The sequence below is a fragment of the Stenella coeruleoalba genome, assembly GCF_951394435.1.
Source record: "Stenella coeruleoalba genome assembly, chromosome: 1".
In the NCBI taxonomy this organism is placed as follows: Eukaryota; Metazoa; Chordata; class Mammalia; order Artiodactyla; family Delphinidae; genus Stenella; species Stenella coeruleoalba.
In genome coordinates, this window is record NC_137169.1 from 4483037 (window position 1) to 4500413 (window position 17377).

Sequence of the window (17377 nt, forward strand, 5' to 3'; positions counted from 1 at the left end):
AGGGGAAACGTGATCACATCTATGTGCTGTAATTTTTTTAAATTATTTACTTATTTATTTTGGGGCTGAGTTGGGTTTTCCTTGCTGCGCGCGGGCTTTCTCCAGTTGCGGCGAGCGGGAACTACTCTTCGATGCGGTGCACGGGCTTCTCATTAAGGTGGCTTCTCTTTGTTGTGGAGCACGGACTCTAGGCATGGGGGCTTCAGGAGTTGTGGCACGTGGGCTCAGTAGTTGTGGTGCACGGGCTTAGTTGCTCTGTGGCATATGGGATCTTCCCGGAGCAGGGCTGGAGCCCGTGTCCCCGACGTTGGCAGGGGGATTCTTAACCAGTGCACCACCAGGGAAGTCCCAATGCGCTGTAATTTCAGAGAGCCATTACTCCGTATGAGACTTGACTTTCTCCCAATTTTTTACAATATACATAAATTGCTTCTGTAGTCAGATTTTTAAAAATCATAACCCATGGAACTCAAGCTCACCCATTTATACTGAAATAACTCATCGTGGTTACTCCTGCATTACCAGACCAGCGAGGCGGCCCACCACACATCTCTAAGTCCCAGGAACAGAGGGAGCTGACCGATCATGTCTATCATTTCAAGATTATTACACTAAAAGTTTCGTTTTCTAGTGTGCAAGCATCTAGGGTCACCAACCCTATTTAACCACCACGTCTTCGCAGTATGGGTCCTGAAATGGATGGATTTCTTATGATGGGACCCGGGAGCAACAGCCAGCTTTGGAGCCTTAGGCAAGGCAAATTCCTTATCTGTTAAATGGGTGTAGTAATACTCACCTTCCAGACCTTTAGGAAGATTAAATGAGATAATGAAAGTAAGGGCCCCAGCACACGAATAAGTTAGGGCCTCTCTTCCTCTCTGTGGTCACCTTCCCTGCTCATTCTTTCTCTCTAAACAACCCTTCCCAGACAGTGCAATGGAATGAGGATTTCCTGAGGCCCTGCCCTATTTGTATAGGTGGGCACATCACCAGGAGAGTTGGAGATATTCTGTTCTTTTCTTTTTCTAATATTTATTTATTTGGCTGCACCGGGTCTTAATTGTGGCACTCGGAATTTTCATTGTAGCGTGTGGGAACTTTAGTTGCGGCATGTGGGATCTTTTAGTTGTGGCATGCGGAATCTAGTTCCCTGCATTGGGAGCGTGGAGTCTTAACCACTGGACCACCAGGGAAGTCCCCATTCTGTTCTTCAGAAAGCTCAAAATCTGATTGGGGGACAAATCCAGGACACAAAAAACCTGGCTCTGACCACCTGCTGGACTAAATTCCTAGACTGAGTGGTTCCGGATTAAATAGCCAGGTCCCAGGACTTCCCTGGTGGCGCAGAGGTTGAGAATCCGCCTGCCAACGCAGGAGACACAGGTTCAATCCCTGGTCCGGGAAGATCTCACATGCCGCGGAGCAACTAAGCCCATGCGCTACAACTACTGAGCCTGCACTCTAGAGCCCGCAAGCCACAACTACTGAGCCTGCGTGCCACAACTACTGAAGCCCGCACGCCTAGAGCCCATGCTCCACAACAAGAGAAGCCACCACAATGAGAAGCCCGTGCGCCTCAATGAAGAGTAGCCCCCACTCGCCACAACTAGAGAAAGCCCACACGCAGCAACGAAGACCAATGCAGCCAAAAATAAATAAATAAAAATAAATTACTAACACATTGTTTTAAAAAAAGTGCAAACTTCCAAATTGCCCCCAACCAAGATAGTAAATCAAAACAATGTAGATTCCTAGAGTGGCAAGAATTAACGCCAGACTTAAAAGACCTAAAGGATGCATCGCAGCTTCATTTACTTGACCAGTCTGGTTCCTGAGAAACCAGATGGATCCCAGAGGACCCAGTTGAGTAGCTGCCCCAATTCCAGATAAGGTATCTTTTAGTTTACTGTTTGTTGGTAAAATACACATAAAATTTAGCATCTCAACAATTTTTACACATGCAGTTCAGAGGTATTAAGTACATTCACAGTGCTGTGCAACCGTGACCACCATTCCATCTCCAGAACTCTTCTTATCCTGCAAAACGGACACTCTGTACCCAGCTGAATGCTAACTTCCCATTCCCACCCCCGCCCAGCCCAGACCCCAGCTGCCCCCACACTCAGGAGTGGCCTCTTTGCTGAAGTATATATATATATATATTTTTTTTTTTTTTTGCCTCACCATGGGATCTTAGTTCCCCGACCAGAGATTGAGCACCATGCGCTCGGCAGTGAAAGTGGCGAGTTCTAACCACTGGACCGCCAGGGAGTTTCCGCTCAAGCAGATTGACCCCCCCCATCAGGTGAAAGGTATGAGGCTATTGACTCAAACACAGGGAATCAGAACCCCTGGAGGTGGGACTCAGAAATCTGCATTTAACAAGCTTCCCAGGTGGTGCAAAAAATTGCCGTGAATGATGTCAATGTTTGTGTGAGTCTATACCTTGTAATATTTAGCCTGAAACGGGTGGAAGAAGCAAATGGAAGGCATTTGTCTTGTTATCGTCATTGAAGGAGACCCAGAGCCCATTCTGGGTAGAGGTGGATTTACCATGAGGCTGATGAGGCTTAAGCTTGGATCGCCCACAAGCAAGGACAGGTAGTAGAATGTTCTAGGAGGGAGTTCCCTCGCAGTCCAGTGGTTAGGACTCTGTGCTTTTACTGCCGAGGGTCCAGGATTAAATTTAAAAAATTCTAGGAGCAGGGGGAGGCCAGGATTGTCACCAGGAAGCGTATTTATGGAAGCATGTTGATAAATTGCTTAAGGAGAAACCAAAAGGGATGGGACATCAACCTGCAGGCACCACTAGTTTGAAGTGACTCATTTTTTCCTTCTGAATAAATATTCACTTCCATCCTAAATCTATACTCATAATTTTACATGTTTTCTTACTTAGGGCCTCAAAATGCAGTCCCCATAAAACCTGAATCTGTCTCTGATTTCTGAGGTCCAGAATGGTTCTTTGTTCTTTAAGAACTTTGTCCTGTGTTCCCCGAGGTTTTTAATTCACCGAGCACCAAGACAGGCGGCTCTTGGGCCCTCCCTCCAAACAGAACCAGCGGCAGGCACATGTTCAGCTGGAAATCTCCTTCCTTAGCCCCCAGGCCAGGGAACCCCTCGCTCACGAAACGCGGTCGTGGGACCAGCCACCAGCCCTTGCTCCCTACTGCCCCCCAATGGCCCTTTGGTGACAAGACACCACGTGTGCACCTAGGGTGTGCCCTCTAGCGCCCTTCTCACGCTCCTGAAACCATTCAGAGTTTTATTACAGCTGCTTTAAGTGGCTGGGGCTTTTGCCAGGGCCTCTCAAAACCCAGAGTGAAACCAGTTCCTCACTGGGAACCCTCAGTGGGTGGCTGCCTTCTCCCCAACATCGAGTGCCCGAGCAGCTCTCTGCAGCGTGGCCACCTGGCTGCACAGGGACGCACACGCACACGCAGGCACCCAGCACCCCAGAGATGCACCCACACGGGGAAGGGGGCCAGGCAAAAAGTAAAACCAAGGGAAATAACACCATTGGGTGGGTTAGTTCTCTGGACCGGCTATAGCAAGCTGGTGTGTGTGTGTGTGTGTGTGTGTGTGTGTGTGTTAAATAACCAATTATTGCTTTAACAATCTCTTGTCACTTTATTTTTAATTTTTTGGCTGTGCCGCGTGGCATGTGGGATCTTCGTTCCCCAACCAGGGATCGAACCGGCGCCCCCTGAATTGGAACCACAGAGTCTTAACCACTGGACCACCAGAGAAGTCCCACCCTGGTGTGTTTTTAAAAAGTAAATATGGGGGACTTCCCTGGTGGCTCAGTGTTTAAGAATCTGCTTGCCAATGCAGGGGACACGGGTTTGAGCCCCGTTCCGGGAAGATCCCACGTGCCACGGAGCAGCTAAGCCCGTTTGCCACAACTACTGAGCCTGCACTCTGGAGCCCACAAGCCACAGCTGCTGAGCCCGTGTGCAACAACTACTGAAGCCAGCACGCCTAGAGCCTGTGCTCCACAACAAGAGAAGCCACTGCAGTGAGAAGCTCGCACACCGCAACGAAGAGTAGGCCACACTCGCTGCAACTAGAGAAGGCCCGTGCACAGCAACAAAGACGCAACGCAACCAAAAATTAATTAATTAAAAAAAAATTAGGGCTTCTCTGGTGGCGCAGTTGTTGAGAGCCCGCCTGCCGATGCAGGGGACACGGGTTCGTGCCCCGGTCCGGGAAGATCCCACATGCCGCGGAGCGGCTGGGCCCGTGAGCCATGGCCGCTGAGCCTGCGCGTCCGGAGCCTGTGCTCCGCAACGGGAGAGGCCACAACAGTGAGAGGCCCACGTACCGCAAAAAAAAAATAAATTAAATTAAATATGGAGTCTTCCCTGGCGGTCCAGTGGTTAAGACTCTGCACTGCCAATGCAGGGGGCAAGGGTTCAATCCCTGGTCAGGGAACTAAGATCCCACATGCCTTGCGACAAGGCCAAAAAAAAAAAAGTAAAAAAAAAAAAAGTAAATATGGCTGCTTATTGATGTTTCGAGTAGGAGGTGGCTGCCTGCACATGATGGGGACGTGCTGCCGCTGTCTCCAGAGTGGTCACCCCAAAGCACGGTGGCGAGGATTCTTCAAAGCCACAGATTTTTCCAGACGTTCCCCGCAGGCTATGTTCATTCTGATCCTATTCCGGATAAACCAGTGGAAGACTCATCCTCAGAGTCTGGGCTTCACAGGTGGAGCAGAGTAATTTGTAAATGTTTATTAGAGGAGTCCTCCTTGGCAACCTGCTCTTTATCCTCATGGAAACGAGATCTGCCCTCTCCACATCAACTGCTGCTAGGGGACAGGTGGGGCCTGGCCCCAGCCGGAACCTCCCCGACAGCTCAGTGCTCTGATTGTCCTTAGGTCATTGGTCCATTTCACCCACTGGTTTATGAGACATGGGAGCCTTGCCTCTAACCAAGCGTGATAACCAGACAGAGTTAGACTCGGTCGTCACGGGACCAGAACAGAGAGGACATTGCAAGAGCTGTTCACTGGGCACTCTGTGAGCCTTATAAGGGTCATTAAATGCCCCCGAGCGAGGCGGCTTCCCACCCACGCAGAAGCAGCCCGCTCTGCCCTCGGCTCACCTTTGGCCATGAGACGGGGCTCTGGGAATACCTGGGGAGCTGCCAGGGGGAGGCGCCCGCAGGGGCCCTGTAGGGGAGGGATGTGGGCGTCCCTATTTCACAGGCCCAACTCAGAGGACCAGCTGAGACCTCCTAGTCAGGTCTTGCACGTCCCTGCTGGGAAACTGGCTTCTCGCCTCAGGCCCAGAGCCTCACCCACCCAGGCATGTCTCAGCTCCTTGCCAAGGCCTGACTGGCCTCCGGCTCAGATCCCCAGAATACCTGACCCTGTGTGTCACTGGCCTACCTACATGCCCCGTCCCTGACTGCTTGGACTGTGGCTTGATTGGGGTCAGATCAACGAGAGTCACAGAGTTGGGGACCCAGATGGGGCTCAGAAGCAAGCAGTGGTGGAAAGGAGGAGAGGGGCCTCTGGTTGGTCAGTTTTTACCGAATTTCGACCCATACTGAAAGTTCTTATTTAAAGGGACAAGGAGTCTGCCCAGTTTGTGCCGATGGATGGGAGTCCTTGACCTGAGGGGGAAACCTGAACTCTCGCGGTGAGCGTGGGCTTGTGGGTTACGTGGCCCCCTCCACTCGTTCCTGGCAGCTCAGGAAAGCAGGCTTGCGTTCCCAGGAACTGCCCTCCCTACTCTCCACACCCTTCCCCACATTTGTCCCGGGGAGCTCATGCTCTGGTGTGGCAGCTTTTCAAAGTGATATTAGGGCTCGGGGGATAGGAGTTGAGGCAACAGCCAGTCTGTCAGGGTTCAGTAGAGTGTGGGCCCGTCACATCACCCTTTCGTTGGCTCACCATGTTTATTGAGGACCCACCACGTGCCGAGTTCCTTGGGGACAGAGCGGTACACTCAGCCCCAGCCCTGCCCCGCAGGAGCTTACAGTCCAGCCAGCTGGGCCCAGACAGGCGGTAGGACAGCCCACCTTGCTGGGGGCTCACCTGCTGTCTTCACATTGACTTCTTCAGTAATGCCCACCGCTTCCCCACATCCTGCCACCAGAATCAGTGCCATGGTCATCATGGGTTTATAAGGCATAGCTCAATTTAGTGACCCCCCCCCCCATCAGCTCTATCTTCTTGATCCTAGTGCCCTGGTCCTAGTGCACAGGCTGTTGGACCGGAGACCGGGGGGAGGACTCGCAACCTCCCACAAATGCTCAGCGAATCCCCACGAGATGCTGGGAACACGACTGAGAGTGGGCCACAGATGCTCCGGCCTTCTCCTGGGCTCCACAGCACCCCACCACCACCCCTGGACCTTTGAAGGCTCTCTGGCTTCCATGGGGAGGAAAGGAAAGTCTTAAGAACAAGTTGCTTCCAGTTATCTGTCCTGACAGTAGCAGAGAGCAGTTCAAAAGAGAAAATGAGAAAGGCGGATTCCTGTTCCTTAACCTGCTGTGTCACCCCTTGAATTTCTGCTGCTCCAGGACATGGGACCTGCTCACCTCACACTGGCACACCAGCTCTGTGCTGGACCTGGGCCCTTCAAGGTGGCAAGCTTCCTTAAGGCCACAGGGTACCCTCATTCTTGTCCCACCCCTTCTTCACACCCCAAGACCACCTGGCCTGGTGTGTGGTACACAGGTGTTAACTTAATGCTTGGGGAAATAAATCCTCCCCAAGACTACCTAAAGAAGTCCCCACCCCCAGGGACACAGAGCCCCAGCTGCATCCTGTCCCTATAATTGGAAGCTTTAGGCAGGGAGCCCAGGAATGGAGGTCATGGCTCCCCAGCCTTCAAAGCCCCTCAGGCCATTGCTGCTGTGTGCCCAGAGGTTAGCAAGCTGAGCTGGCGAGAAGGCAGGTTCAAGCAGGGCTGGGAGGGTGGTGACCAGTCAGAGCAGACTGCTGCACCTGGCTCAGGTGAGCTCCTGGCCCAGCCCTTGGGTTGGTGCCAGCACTGGGGCAGGTGTGTGGGCTGCCCAGGCAGCAGTGGCTGGCCCAGCTCTAGAACCCTTCCACCAACTGGGGTGGGAGGCTTTTTCTTCTCCCTGCAGCCACCTGCCCCTTCACCTCTAGCCCAGACACCCCAAGTTGGGACTGAGAGTGGGCCTCTCCTCTTATTTCCTGAGCCTCCATGGAGGTCAGTCTGCCACACAGCTCACAAACATCCGGGTCTGGCCAGGTTGTAGGTACCAGGCTGGTCCCCCGTGGTGGGAAGGAAAGCCGCCACCAAGCGCTTCCTCAGTCTGTCCAGCATTCCTGGTCCCACGCTGTCAGCAGGGTCCCGTGGGCCGGCCAGGGGACTACCAGGGCCGCCAGAGGCCTGGATCCCGAGGAGGCGCAGGTGGCAAGGGCGCGGGCGGCGGGGAGGGCGCGGGCGGGCCGCAGGAGTTCCCCGCGCGCCCGCCGTCGGGGGTGGCGCTGGCCGCCCTCCGGCGCAAGTGCTCCAGCAGGCGAGCGCTCACGGCGGGCTCCAGGACACGGCGGGTGTGTAGCACGCGGGCCAGGCGCGCCAGGCAGGCTCGGTAGCCCTCGCGGTAGCTGTCGGAGGGCGCTGCGGACGGAGAAAGGCATGAGGCGCGGGGTGGAGTGAGGGGCGCGGGGCGCGGAGCCGGGCCGGGGCGGGGCAGGGTCACTCACTGGGCGCTGCCGTCGGGCAGGAGGACGCAGGCAGCTCCTGCAGGAAGCGCACGGTCATTTCCAGGATGTCCGCTTTCTCCAGCTTCGAGAAGTGGGAGCTCTGCGCCCGGCCAGAAGGAGAGGGACAGAGAAAGGGACAAACAAGACAGAGCTCCGGCAGGCTGCCGTGAGTACCGCGCTCCCAGGAGCTGGTGCCGGGCCTGCCGTAGCCCGCGGTGGGTCGGCTCCGCCGAGCCTGTCCTACCCGGGCTCAGCCTCGGGCGCCGCGCGTTGTCCCCTCGTCGGCTTCTCCGGCAAGGGCATCTCGGCCCGCCAGGCCTCCTCGCCCCGCGCCCCGGGAGCCCCCTACCCCCAGCCCCAGTGCGCCCGGCCTGTAACCGAGCGCCCCGGCACTCACCTCCCTGCCCAGCAGCGACAGGATGAGGCCCTTGAGCTGGCTCAGGCTCTCGTTGATGCGCGCGCGGCGGCGCTTCTCCAGCAGTGGCTTCAGGCTCTGCAGGCGGGCGCGAAGTCCGCGGTTACAAGGGTCGCCGTCCAGGCCCCCGCCCCCGCCGCTCTGCGCCCTGCCGCCAGGCCCCGGCTCCTACCTTGCGCAGCTCCGCCGGGTCCCCTGCCCTCCGAGGCAGCCCCATGCTCGGCGGGAAAGCGGCGCCGCTGCCGGGCCCGCGCGTGGGAGGCTTGTGCCCGCCCAGACACCGAGCGCAGACCGAGGCCCGCAGAGAGGTGTGGTGCGCGGCCGCAGCAGACGCCAGTGGAGCGCGCGCCACGCCCGCAGCCCGGCTTTAAGGAGGCAGCGCGCCCGCTCCGCCCCGTCCCGCCCCGCGGAGCCAGTCCGCCTGTGGGTCCCACTTCCGCCTTTGTTCCTGCGCGGGGTTGGGGCGGAAGGGGGCACGGCGGAGGCTCCGAGTTCCCGCTCCAGGCCTTCGAGTCCCATCTGCTGCGATCCCGGGGCGCCCTCCTCCCAGAGCACCTGCAGGGGTGTGTGTGTGGGCGCCATCGAAGCCCTCGCTGCCCTGACCCTCGGGCAGGAGGCGAGCGGGTGGCGCCAGGCCCTTGTCCCTTCTTGTCCAACGCCGCCCTTCTTCCCTCATTCGGGATCAGCGCCTCCTCTGAGCCCCGCCCTGGGCTTGGGCAGGTTACCCAGCGGCGGCAGGAGCCCCAAGTCCCGGGCCTCACGGAGCTACCACTCGGGTTTCTACTATGGGGAGGGACTCGGCCCACCAGTTGTTCTGCGGGGCTGTAAGGGGAGACTGAGGCCCGGAAAGAGACCTCAACTTGCTCCAGCTCTAACGACTGGAAACTGGCCAGGCAGAACTAGGGCCCCGGTGGCTGCATAGAATTCTCCGGCCCTCACCGAGTTAGGGACCACCTGGTTCCCCTGTCCTCGGTTTTGAACGGGGAAACTGAGGCCCAGAGAAAACGAGGCAACCCAGGAGCGCCCGGAACTCATTTTCATTTCACTGGCTCCAGCTCCGGGCTCCCACCTACAGGACCGGCGGAGCTCACGTGACGGGCGGGGCGGGGCAGTCCTGGGCGCCAGCTCTTTGCTGCCCATCTCCTCCGTCCGGGCCCGCCTCCTCGCCGCGTAGCTGGTGCTGCCGCAAACTGGCTGGGCGTCCCCCGCCCATCTGCTCGGAACTGCCCTCCGTCAACCGGCTGGCGGACTGCCGGGCCGACCCGCGGGCGGATGGCGGGCTGGACCCACCTAGCCAGGCCGGGAGGAGGAACCACAGGGCGGAGCCTACCGGCGCTGTCCTGGGTGCTGGACGGGGCCCCTCCCCTCCGCCGCGCAAACCCCATCTCCGCGCGCCACCTTCGACGCTCCGCCTAAGTCCCCTCGGCCGCGTGCTCCCCAAGCAGGGCTTGAGAAGACCAGCGCGCCCATCAGGAAGGAGCCCGGAGCATCCGGGCGAGTGGGAGCTCACGCCACCCGTACCTGACTGGCCACCACTTATGGAGCACATGCTGTATGTCAAGCGCCTTTCGGCCCTCCTTTCCATTATCCCCCTAACAGTCCTAACTATGAGACTAAGTCAACACATCTAGCGGAGCAGAGCCTGGGCATGCCTGAGCCACTGTCTCCTCAAATTGAATCGTTGAGCTCAGGGTACCTATGGGCCGGCCTCCTCCAAGGTTATTAAATGTCCTCTCTCTCTCTCTCTCTCTCTCTCTTTTGGCCACACGGCCTGGCTTGCGATCTTAGTTCCCCGACTAGGGACTGAGCCCATGTACTTGGCAGTGAAAGCGCGGAGTCCTAACCACTGGACCACCATAGAATTACCTCATTAATTATTCTTTAGGGGCTCAAGAAAAGGACTTCATGGATCCTTAACTGATGCCCCACATGCCACCCCTGGCCACACACACTGGCTCACTCAGCTCTGTGCCGACAGGCCCCCCTGCACCAACATCTGCATCCTTGCTGAGATGCCCTGAAACTAGCTCCTGGGGAGGAACGTTCTTTCTAGAACATCCCCCTCCATGCCTGTGGACCACGGTTTGAAGCCTGGAGGGTGGGGAAGCAGACTCCATTTTCAGTTACCCCAGATTTTAAGTCTCTCCTGTCTTCTCCTATTGCTGTTCCCTTCAACCAAAGGATTCTGGTTACCTGGAGGAAGAAGTCATTTATAACCAGGGGAACTTAGGTAAGACAACCAAGTGGACAGGGTATGGGTGTGCAGGTTTTAGGGAAGCTGGAACCACTTAGGGTACAGTGGGGACACACTCCACCTGGGTGCCTGCTCTTGGGTGGGGGGAGAGGTCTGAACAGGTGTTTTCCACACAACAGGTGGGCAGATGGCCTGATCCCAGCAGAAGAATGAGAGGAAGCCTCCTGGTGGGGGAGGGAGCCCCTCAACTGACATCTGGAGTGTGGGAGACATTGTGGGTGCTCTGGGAAAGGGGAACTTCAGGTGCAGAGGGAAGAAGGGCACAGCAGGGTCAGCCTCTGTGAGTGTCAGCCCCTGAGCTTTGCCCCTTTCTATTTGTGCCACTGTGGACAAGATACGTTAAAAAACCAAACCAAACAAACAATGTAAAAGAATGAAATTAGAACATTCTCTAACACCATACACAAAGATAAGCTCAAAATGGATTAAAGCCCTAAATGTAAGACTGGATACTATAAAACTCTTAGAGGAAAGCATCAGCAGAACACCCTCTGACATAAAGCACAGCAAGATTTTTTTGATGCACCTCCTAGAGTAATGAAAATAAAAACAAAAAATAAACAAATGGGATCTGATTAAACTTAAAAGCTTTTGCACAGCAAAGGAAACCATAAACAAAACCAAACAAACAAATTAAAAAAAAAAAACTCCCTGTGCCTCAGTTTCCCCAGCTGTAAAATGGGTATAGTGTTGTACCTCTCTCATAGCATCCCTATGGGGTTAAATATGCAGGTGAAACCTGGCATGGTGCCTGGTAAGCAGTAGGGCTTCCAAAAATATGTTCTTGCTGGCGTGGGTTCGCTAGAGATGCTGAGCAGGACCCCGTGGACCCAGTGCAGCCCAGAAAGGACACAGAAGGCCTGGATCTCAGCCTGACTTTGGCATCCTCAGAAAGGAGTCTGACAAGATGGTCAGCAAGGATGAGTGCTCACGCGTGCCTTTTATGGAGATGTCTCTGTCAGCAGCGGGAGCGGCTCAGGTTGTCTCTCCTGCCTTGCCCAGTGCCACAGCAGCAGCACGTCACCCTCATCTGGACCCCAAAATGACAAAACCATGTGACAGTCGAGGGTGTCCAGGACCAGGGGAGCCAACATGGGAGTGCAGGGATTTTTTTTTTTTTTTCCATGGAGGAAGCACAAGGGAGGGGCCCTCAAGATAAGCCGTTTAGCTCTTTGTCATCAAAGCACCCCTGCCACTCGCAGGCCTCAGGGTACAGCTGCGCTCGGTGGGCTAGAGGAGGGCGGCTGTGGCAGGCACCAAGAGCCAGTCGAAGCACTGAGGCTGACAGGATAAGACGCCTCCCTCCCCTTGTCGCCTTGGGTAGGGGTCCCAGACCCCAGCCGTCATAGGTCCCATGGGAGAGTGAGGCAGGTCTGGCATGGTGAAAGTGGCTGGAAACCCACCTGGCCACTCAGGCCCAGAGGCTCCAGTTTAGGCGGGTGCCATGGAGCACAGGAGCCCATTGCACGTGGCGCCACCTGGTGTTGGTCCCAGGGACTTGGATTCCCACTGTTCCCGGAAGCCTCTTCCCTCTAAGGCATTTCCAGCACCATCCTGTGCCTGTCCTGCTACCTGCTGGGTGAAATAGCCCAGTGCACAGCCCTCACGGGGCTTCAGTGGGGAGGTGGGGGGTGACGGGGAGGGCGGGGAGGAAGGGCACAGGATGTTTCAAAGTTGCCGATGTGCTGACTGTGCTCCCACAGCTACACAGCTCCTATCTTCTAGCAGTACTTCCTCCTGTCCAGCCTGCTGTGCCTCCCTCCAGCTCCCACGAAGGGCTTCCGGCCAAGCAGGCAGGGTGGTTTGGCGCACGTGTGCTCTTCTGGCCCGCTGCCCTCCCAGGGCCATCCTGTCCCCTTGGGGAGGGGTCCTGGCCCTGCTCTCCGGGCAGCTGCTCTGGCGCACCTCCCCATTGCCCCCCAGCCCTTGCTTTCCCGTCTCTCTCCATTTGGCAGCCCCGGGCCCTCGAGCTCACGATTGACTCCCCCACCTCAGACAGACAGCCAGCGGCAGCTCTGGGTGCTCTCTGAGGCCAGGGTCTCTAGATCCGGAAACCGGAGCCCACCAGGCATTACTGTCCTTTTCCCCTTCTCTCCCTCCCTGCCTCGGGGAGGATACGTGGGCAGTTCTTGGGGGTCTGGAGGGACCGAGGAGGGCTGAGCGCCCAGCACCCATGGCCACCTGCCAGGGCATAGACCCAGAGCCCCAGAGCCCCTGAGGGACTTGTTAGGCCTGTTCCTAGCGCACGGCCTTTGCCCTTGAAGTCTCGCACGCCTGGAATGCGCCTACGTACGCACCTTTGAATAAAGCCCAGCCCACCGCAGCTCCCCTTTCCCCGACTGCCCACGTAGCCCCTACAACTTACTAAGTCCCCGTTTTCCTGCTCTGATCACACTTGTCACTCTCTGGAACTGCGGTCATCGTTTGCTGGCTCGTGTCCCCCAGCGCCTAGGAACTGGCACTGAGTGGATGAATCAGTTCGTCTGGGGGCTCTGCCCGCCAGCGCATGGACGGCTCTGATCACCGGGGTCTGCTTTTTTTTTTTAATATTTTGGCTGCACGGCGCGGCCTGTGGGATCTTATTTCTCCGAGTAGGGATCGAACCCGCGCCCCACGCATTGGGAGCGCCGATTCTTGACCACTGTACGAGCAAGGGAAGTCCCGGGGTCTGCTTTTCGACCGGAGGTAAATATGGAGAGAAGTCCCTGGGCGCACCGCCTCTGTCACCGGAGTCCGGCCCTCGGCGCTGCTGCGGCTGGCGGGCGGGCGGGGGACTCGGACCGCGGCGGGCGGGGCCGGGCGGAGGCGGCGCGGGGGGCGGGCCCGAGGCTTAGGCTGGGCGCCGCGGGGGCCCCCAGCCCCAGAGCGCGGCGGAGGCGGAGCGGAGCGGGCGAGGCAGCGCGGGGCCGAGGCCGGGCCGGCAGCCGCTCCGCCTCCCCACTCGCAGGCCCCGACGGTCGCGCCGCGGGCTCTCCCGGTGCCCGAGGACAGACGCATGGCGCCCCGGGAGCCGCGCTGAGCCCCGGGTCGCGGCGCCGCGGGCGGCACCATGGCCCTGGAGCGGACGCTTCAGGCGGCGCGCCAGGGCGACCTGGACGTGCTGAGGTCCCTGCACGCCGCCCGCCTGCTGGGGCCCTCGCTGCGCGACCCGCTGGACGCGTTGCCAGTGCACCACGCGGCCCGCGCCGGCAAGCTGCATTGTCTGCGCTTCCTGGTGGAGGAGGCCGGTCTGCCCGCAGCGGCCAGCGCGCGCAACGGCGCCACGCCGGCCCACGACGCCGCCGCCACCGGCCACCTCAGCTGCCTGATGTGGCTGCTCTCTCAGGGCGGCTGCAGAGTGCAGGTGAGTCCGCGCCGCGCACGGGGCACCCGGGGGGGCTTTCTCCCCAGGAGAGAGTTCTGGTCTGGAGCCCTCGGGTCTTAAGGGGGGTGGGCTTGGGAGCTCCCTCCAGAGGGCTTGGGGCGGGGTGGGCTCCCCGGGTTGAGAGTACCCGGGCAGATGCCCTGGCAAGCCCTGGTCACTGCCTAGAAGAGCATCTGGGTGATAGGAAACCAGAATGGAATGGGGCTCAACTGGGGGGTGGGGGAAACACAGTGATCCAGGGAGTCCTGGAGAGTGGGCAGGGGAGGGGGACAAAGGGCCTGGAGTCAGAAGCCCATGTCCTCCAGGATCAGGTCTGGGAAGTGGCAGGGGGCCGGGGTGGGGTGGGGGCGGTTTGCACAAAATCCTACAGCCCACCCCAGGCTGAGGTGCGTGTGCCCCTAAGGCGAGGGGAGGGTGGAGGCTGGTAATGGGGGGGGCCTCCCAAGGACCTGAGCTGATCCCAGGACATCGGCACCTTCTGGCCTCCCAGCTGCTTCAGCCCAGCCCGAGTCTTCCTGCCCTGAGACCCCAGTGGGTCTCAGTCAATGGCCACCAGGCTGGTGTTAGCCAACCTGGCCTCTCCTGATCTGGAGAAGGCAGCTCAGGCCCTCACGTGGAGCTCTCCTGCTGAATCCTGCTGGACGCAGAGCATCCAGCAGGTTCCAGGCCCGGGGATTCAGGTGCGCCCCTGATCTCCGGGAGCCGCCAGTCCACGGGGGCGGTGAACAGCAAGCACACAGGCTAGAAAGTAAACCAGGTAACGCCAGGTACTGCTAGGCCACGTGGTGGGGAGCGACGGGAGCTGCGTGGGCAAGGTGGCCAGGGAAGGCCCCTCCGTGGAGTGACCTCTGAAGGGAGTCTCGGCTGATGGGAGGGAAGTGGCCAGGTGATGACCAGAGAACTCCAAGCCCAAGGAGCAGGGAGTACAAAGCCCTGAGGGGGACGCATCTTGTCCTGTAGCAGGGACGGCAGGGAGGCGAGCATGTTTGCAGCGGGGTGAGGGAGGGAGAAAACCGCAGGGCCGGGTCCCAGAGGGTCTCATAGGCTGGCGTTAGGAATTTGCCCGATACTGTGGTTGTAGGGCAAAGCCAGTGGAGGGAGGAACAGAACTGATTTCCCACTTACAAGGACCACTGTGTTAACTGGATACAGAAGGAGAGGAAGCAGGGCCGACTCTGAGCTGGCTGGCTGTGTCCTGGCAGTGCCCAGACCCCATCCCCCCACCTCCTGGCCTCAGGATGGCCAGGCCTCCCATCCCACCCTTCCTGGGAGATGGCCTGGCCCCTTATCTCTGGGCTAGCTCTGTTATCAGGAGTTCCTGGCACATGGTCCCTGCCCACTCTTTTGGGAGGTGGCATGCCTTCCCGATCCCGGTGTCCGACCTTGGCCAGAAGCCTCCCCAGCACAAGGAGCAGGCGGCCTTGTGCCCGGCTTATCAAGTCTCCCACCCTCTTGCCCCAGCGGCTTGGGTGCTGGGGGCGAAGTGTGTGTGTAGGGGGAGGATGACCTAGATCCGGGGCCCTGCTCAGCTCAGGGAGATAAGCAGCTTTAGGGTACGGGCCATAGCACGTGAGGCTCCTGGGGCCTACGTAGCTGTTGGAGCTTGGAGACAGGTCAGAGGCCTGTGATTCTCTCCTTACTGCCACCCTCACCCAGAGGCCCAGAGCCATCAGGACCCCCTGGAGCCTCAGACCCACAATCCCCAAGGCCAGTGGGAAGTGAGGGCCTTTCTCAAGAGCTGGGGCGCAGGGCATACTTCACTATGGGCCTGTCTGGGTCACCCCTAGCCAGCCTTTTCCCCTGGGCTCAGGAGGACAGACTGCACCTGTCTCTGGTTTTCCCCAGGCATTCCACACACAGAGGAGTCTCAGCATCGTCCTCCGCTTCCTCTGGACTGTTTTCTCTGCCCCCCCTTCCTCCCTGCCTCTCTTCTTGCCCAACAGCCGGTCTGTTTGCCCCCCACCCCGTAGCCCCTAACTGTGACCTCCCCGTCGTGCCCCTGGGCCCTGTTCCCTCTGTCCCCTCTTTTCCCTGCATTTCTTAGAGGAGCTTCAGAGGTTCTCATGCTACTGAGATTCACCTTCCTTAAGCTCAGGGTCTCTCCAGCACCCCCTGCCTCGGCCACACCTGTTCCCAAATGCCCTCTCTCGGGGTGGGGGCGGAGGTCCACGGCTGCCCCACCCCCTTCCCCGAGCCCCTGCCCAGCTCCCTGCCCACCTCTCCGTCCCCCCACCTGCTTAGTGCTGGGAGCTCATTCTGTTCTAGAACCGGTGCCCACTGTCCCAAACTCCCAGCCTCTGAGTCCAGCCTTCTGGGTGTCTGTCCGTCTTGGCCTGCAGGTCACATAAGCAGCGTTTGCCAACCCCCTCCCGCAAGAGACACGCACACCTGGATGTTCACGGAAGACGCATTCAACACTCCTGGGCCTAAACCATCAGCCCCTTTGGGGTGCCTGGGAGGGGTCTTGCCCGAGCCCTTCGCAGGGGCTGCCTCTATCCCACACGTACCACCACTGGCTGACTGCCCCGGCACTGCCCACCAGTAGCCAGCGGCAAGGACAGGGGGCTGTTCGGGGCAGGGGGCTGGGAGCAGGGAGTCCGCTGGTGATGGGGCAGTTCTCTGCACTGAGGTTGGGTCGTTGGACATGCGTCAACCCGGAGGCCTCTCCCCTTGTGAGACCTGGGGACGAAGAGAGGGAGCAGGCAGGGGTTGGGCGCAGGGGCTGCTCCCCCGACCCCTGACAGCAGGGCCCAACAGCCCACTCTTCCTGGCCCAGCGGCTCCCTCAGGTGTCCCCTGAGCACCTGGGTGACAGGCAGGTGCTCCTGCTGGGGCGATGACAGCGTGCCCTGCGGGCCTCAGAAAGCCCAGCATGGATGGCATCGTGCTGCCGCTATGGACTGAGCTTCAAAGAGGGCCAGTCAGGTGCCTGAGGACAGAACTGCCCCAGTGGCTGGTGGGATGCAGGACGCGGTCCGAGCGGGGGGTGGGGGCAGGGCCAGGCCTTAGGACTAACGGGCTCTCCTCCCACAGGACAGAGACAACTCTGGTGCCACAGTCCTGCACCTGGCTGCCCGCTTCGGCCACCCCGAGGTGGTGAACTGGCTGCTGCGTCACGGCGGTGGGGACCCCACCGTGGCCACAGACACAGGCGCCCTGCCTCTTCACTACGCCGCCGCCAAAGGAGACTTCCCCTCCCTGAGGCTCCTCGTCGGCCACCACCCTGAGTAAGGACCCTCCGCTTCAGGGGGCCTCTGGGTGGGGCGGGCCAGGGCTCTGGGGGGTGCCTGTAGTCGGCCCTGCCCCTCCAGCACGCCGGGGGAATTAGCGCTTCTGGGCCATCCCCGTGGCCAGGGGCCTGGCCAGAGACAGCTCCCACCGAAGCTGAAAGTTCTCCCCTCCTGGTGGGCAGACACAGGCCCCAGAGCCCTGCAAGCAGACACTCCCCCGGTACGAGCTGCACTCGAGCCGCAGCGGCTGTGCACGCCGACCCCTTGTGCGTCTCCAGGGTGCTTCCAGCCTGCAGCAGGCGGCTCTCCGGCTCTGACCTGTGCTAATCTGCAAGACTGTCCTAAGTGGGACGTAGGGGTGAAGAGCGTCTCCTCGACCCCCAGTCAAGAAGGAGGGGGAGCCACGTCAGTTACCCAGCAGTGAT

The 17377-nt window shown here is 59.1% G+C and overlaps 2 protein-coding genes across 5 annotated transcripts in view; one reads left to right on the plus strand and one right to left on the minus strand.

Annotated features, from left to right (window-relative positions):
- Positions 1-5889: 5889 nt before the first annotated feature.
- HES2 (hes family bHLH transcription factor 2) lies at positions 5890-9033 on the minus strand. Its single transcript, XM_079914576.1, has 4 exons — positions 8278-9033; positions 8088-8183; positions 7691-7790; positions 5890-7604 (listed from the first exon to the last, which is right to left on the minus strand). The coding sequence occupies exons 1-4, from the start codon at positions 8320-8322 to the stop codon at positions 7354-7356; spliced, it is 492 nt and encodes a 163-aa protein (XP_079770702.1). The 5' UTR covers positions 8323-9033; the 3' UTR covers positions 5890-7353.
- A 4184-nt stretch (positions 9034-13217) lies between these two features.
- ESPN (espin) overlaps positions 13218-17377 on the plus strand; it is a 31544-nt gene continuing 27384 nt past the window's right edge. For all 4 annotated transcript variants that reach the window (XM_079938403.1, XM_079938404.1, XM_079938405.1 and 1 more), the window contains exons 1-2: positions 13218-13702; positions 16756-16949. In XM_079938403.1, the coding sequence (XP_079794529.1) occupies positions 13409-13702; positions 16756-16949 (488 nt within the window). In that variant the 5' untranslated portion in view covers positions 13218-13408. The remainder of the gene's footprint in view (positions 13703-16755; positions 16950-17377) is intronic.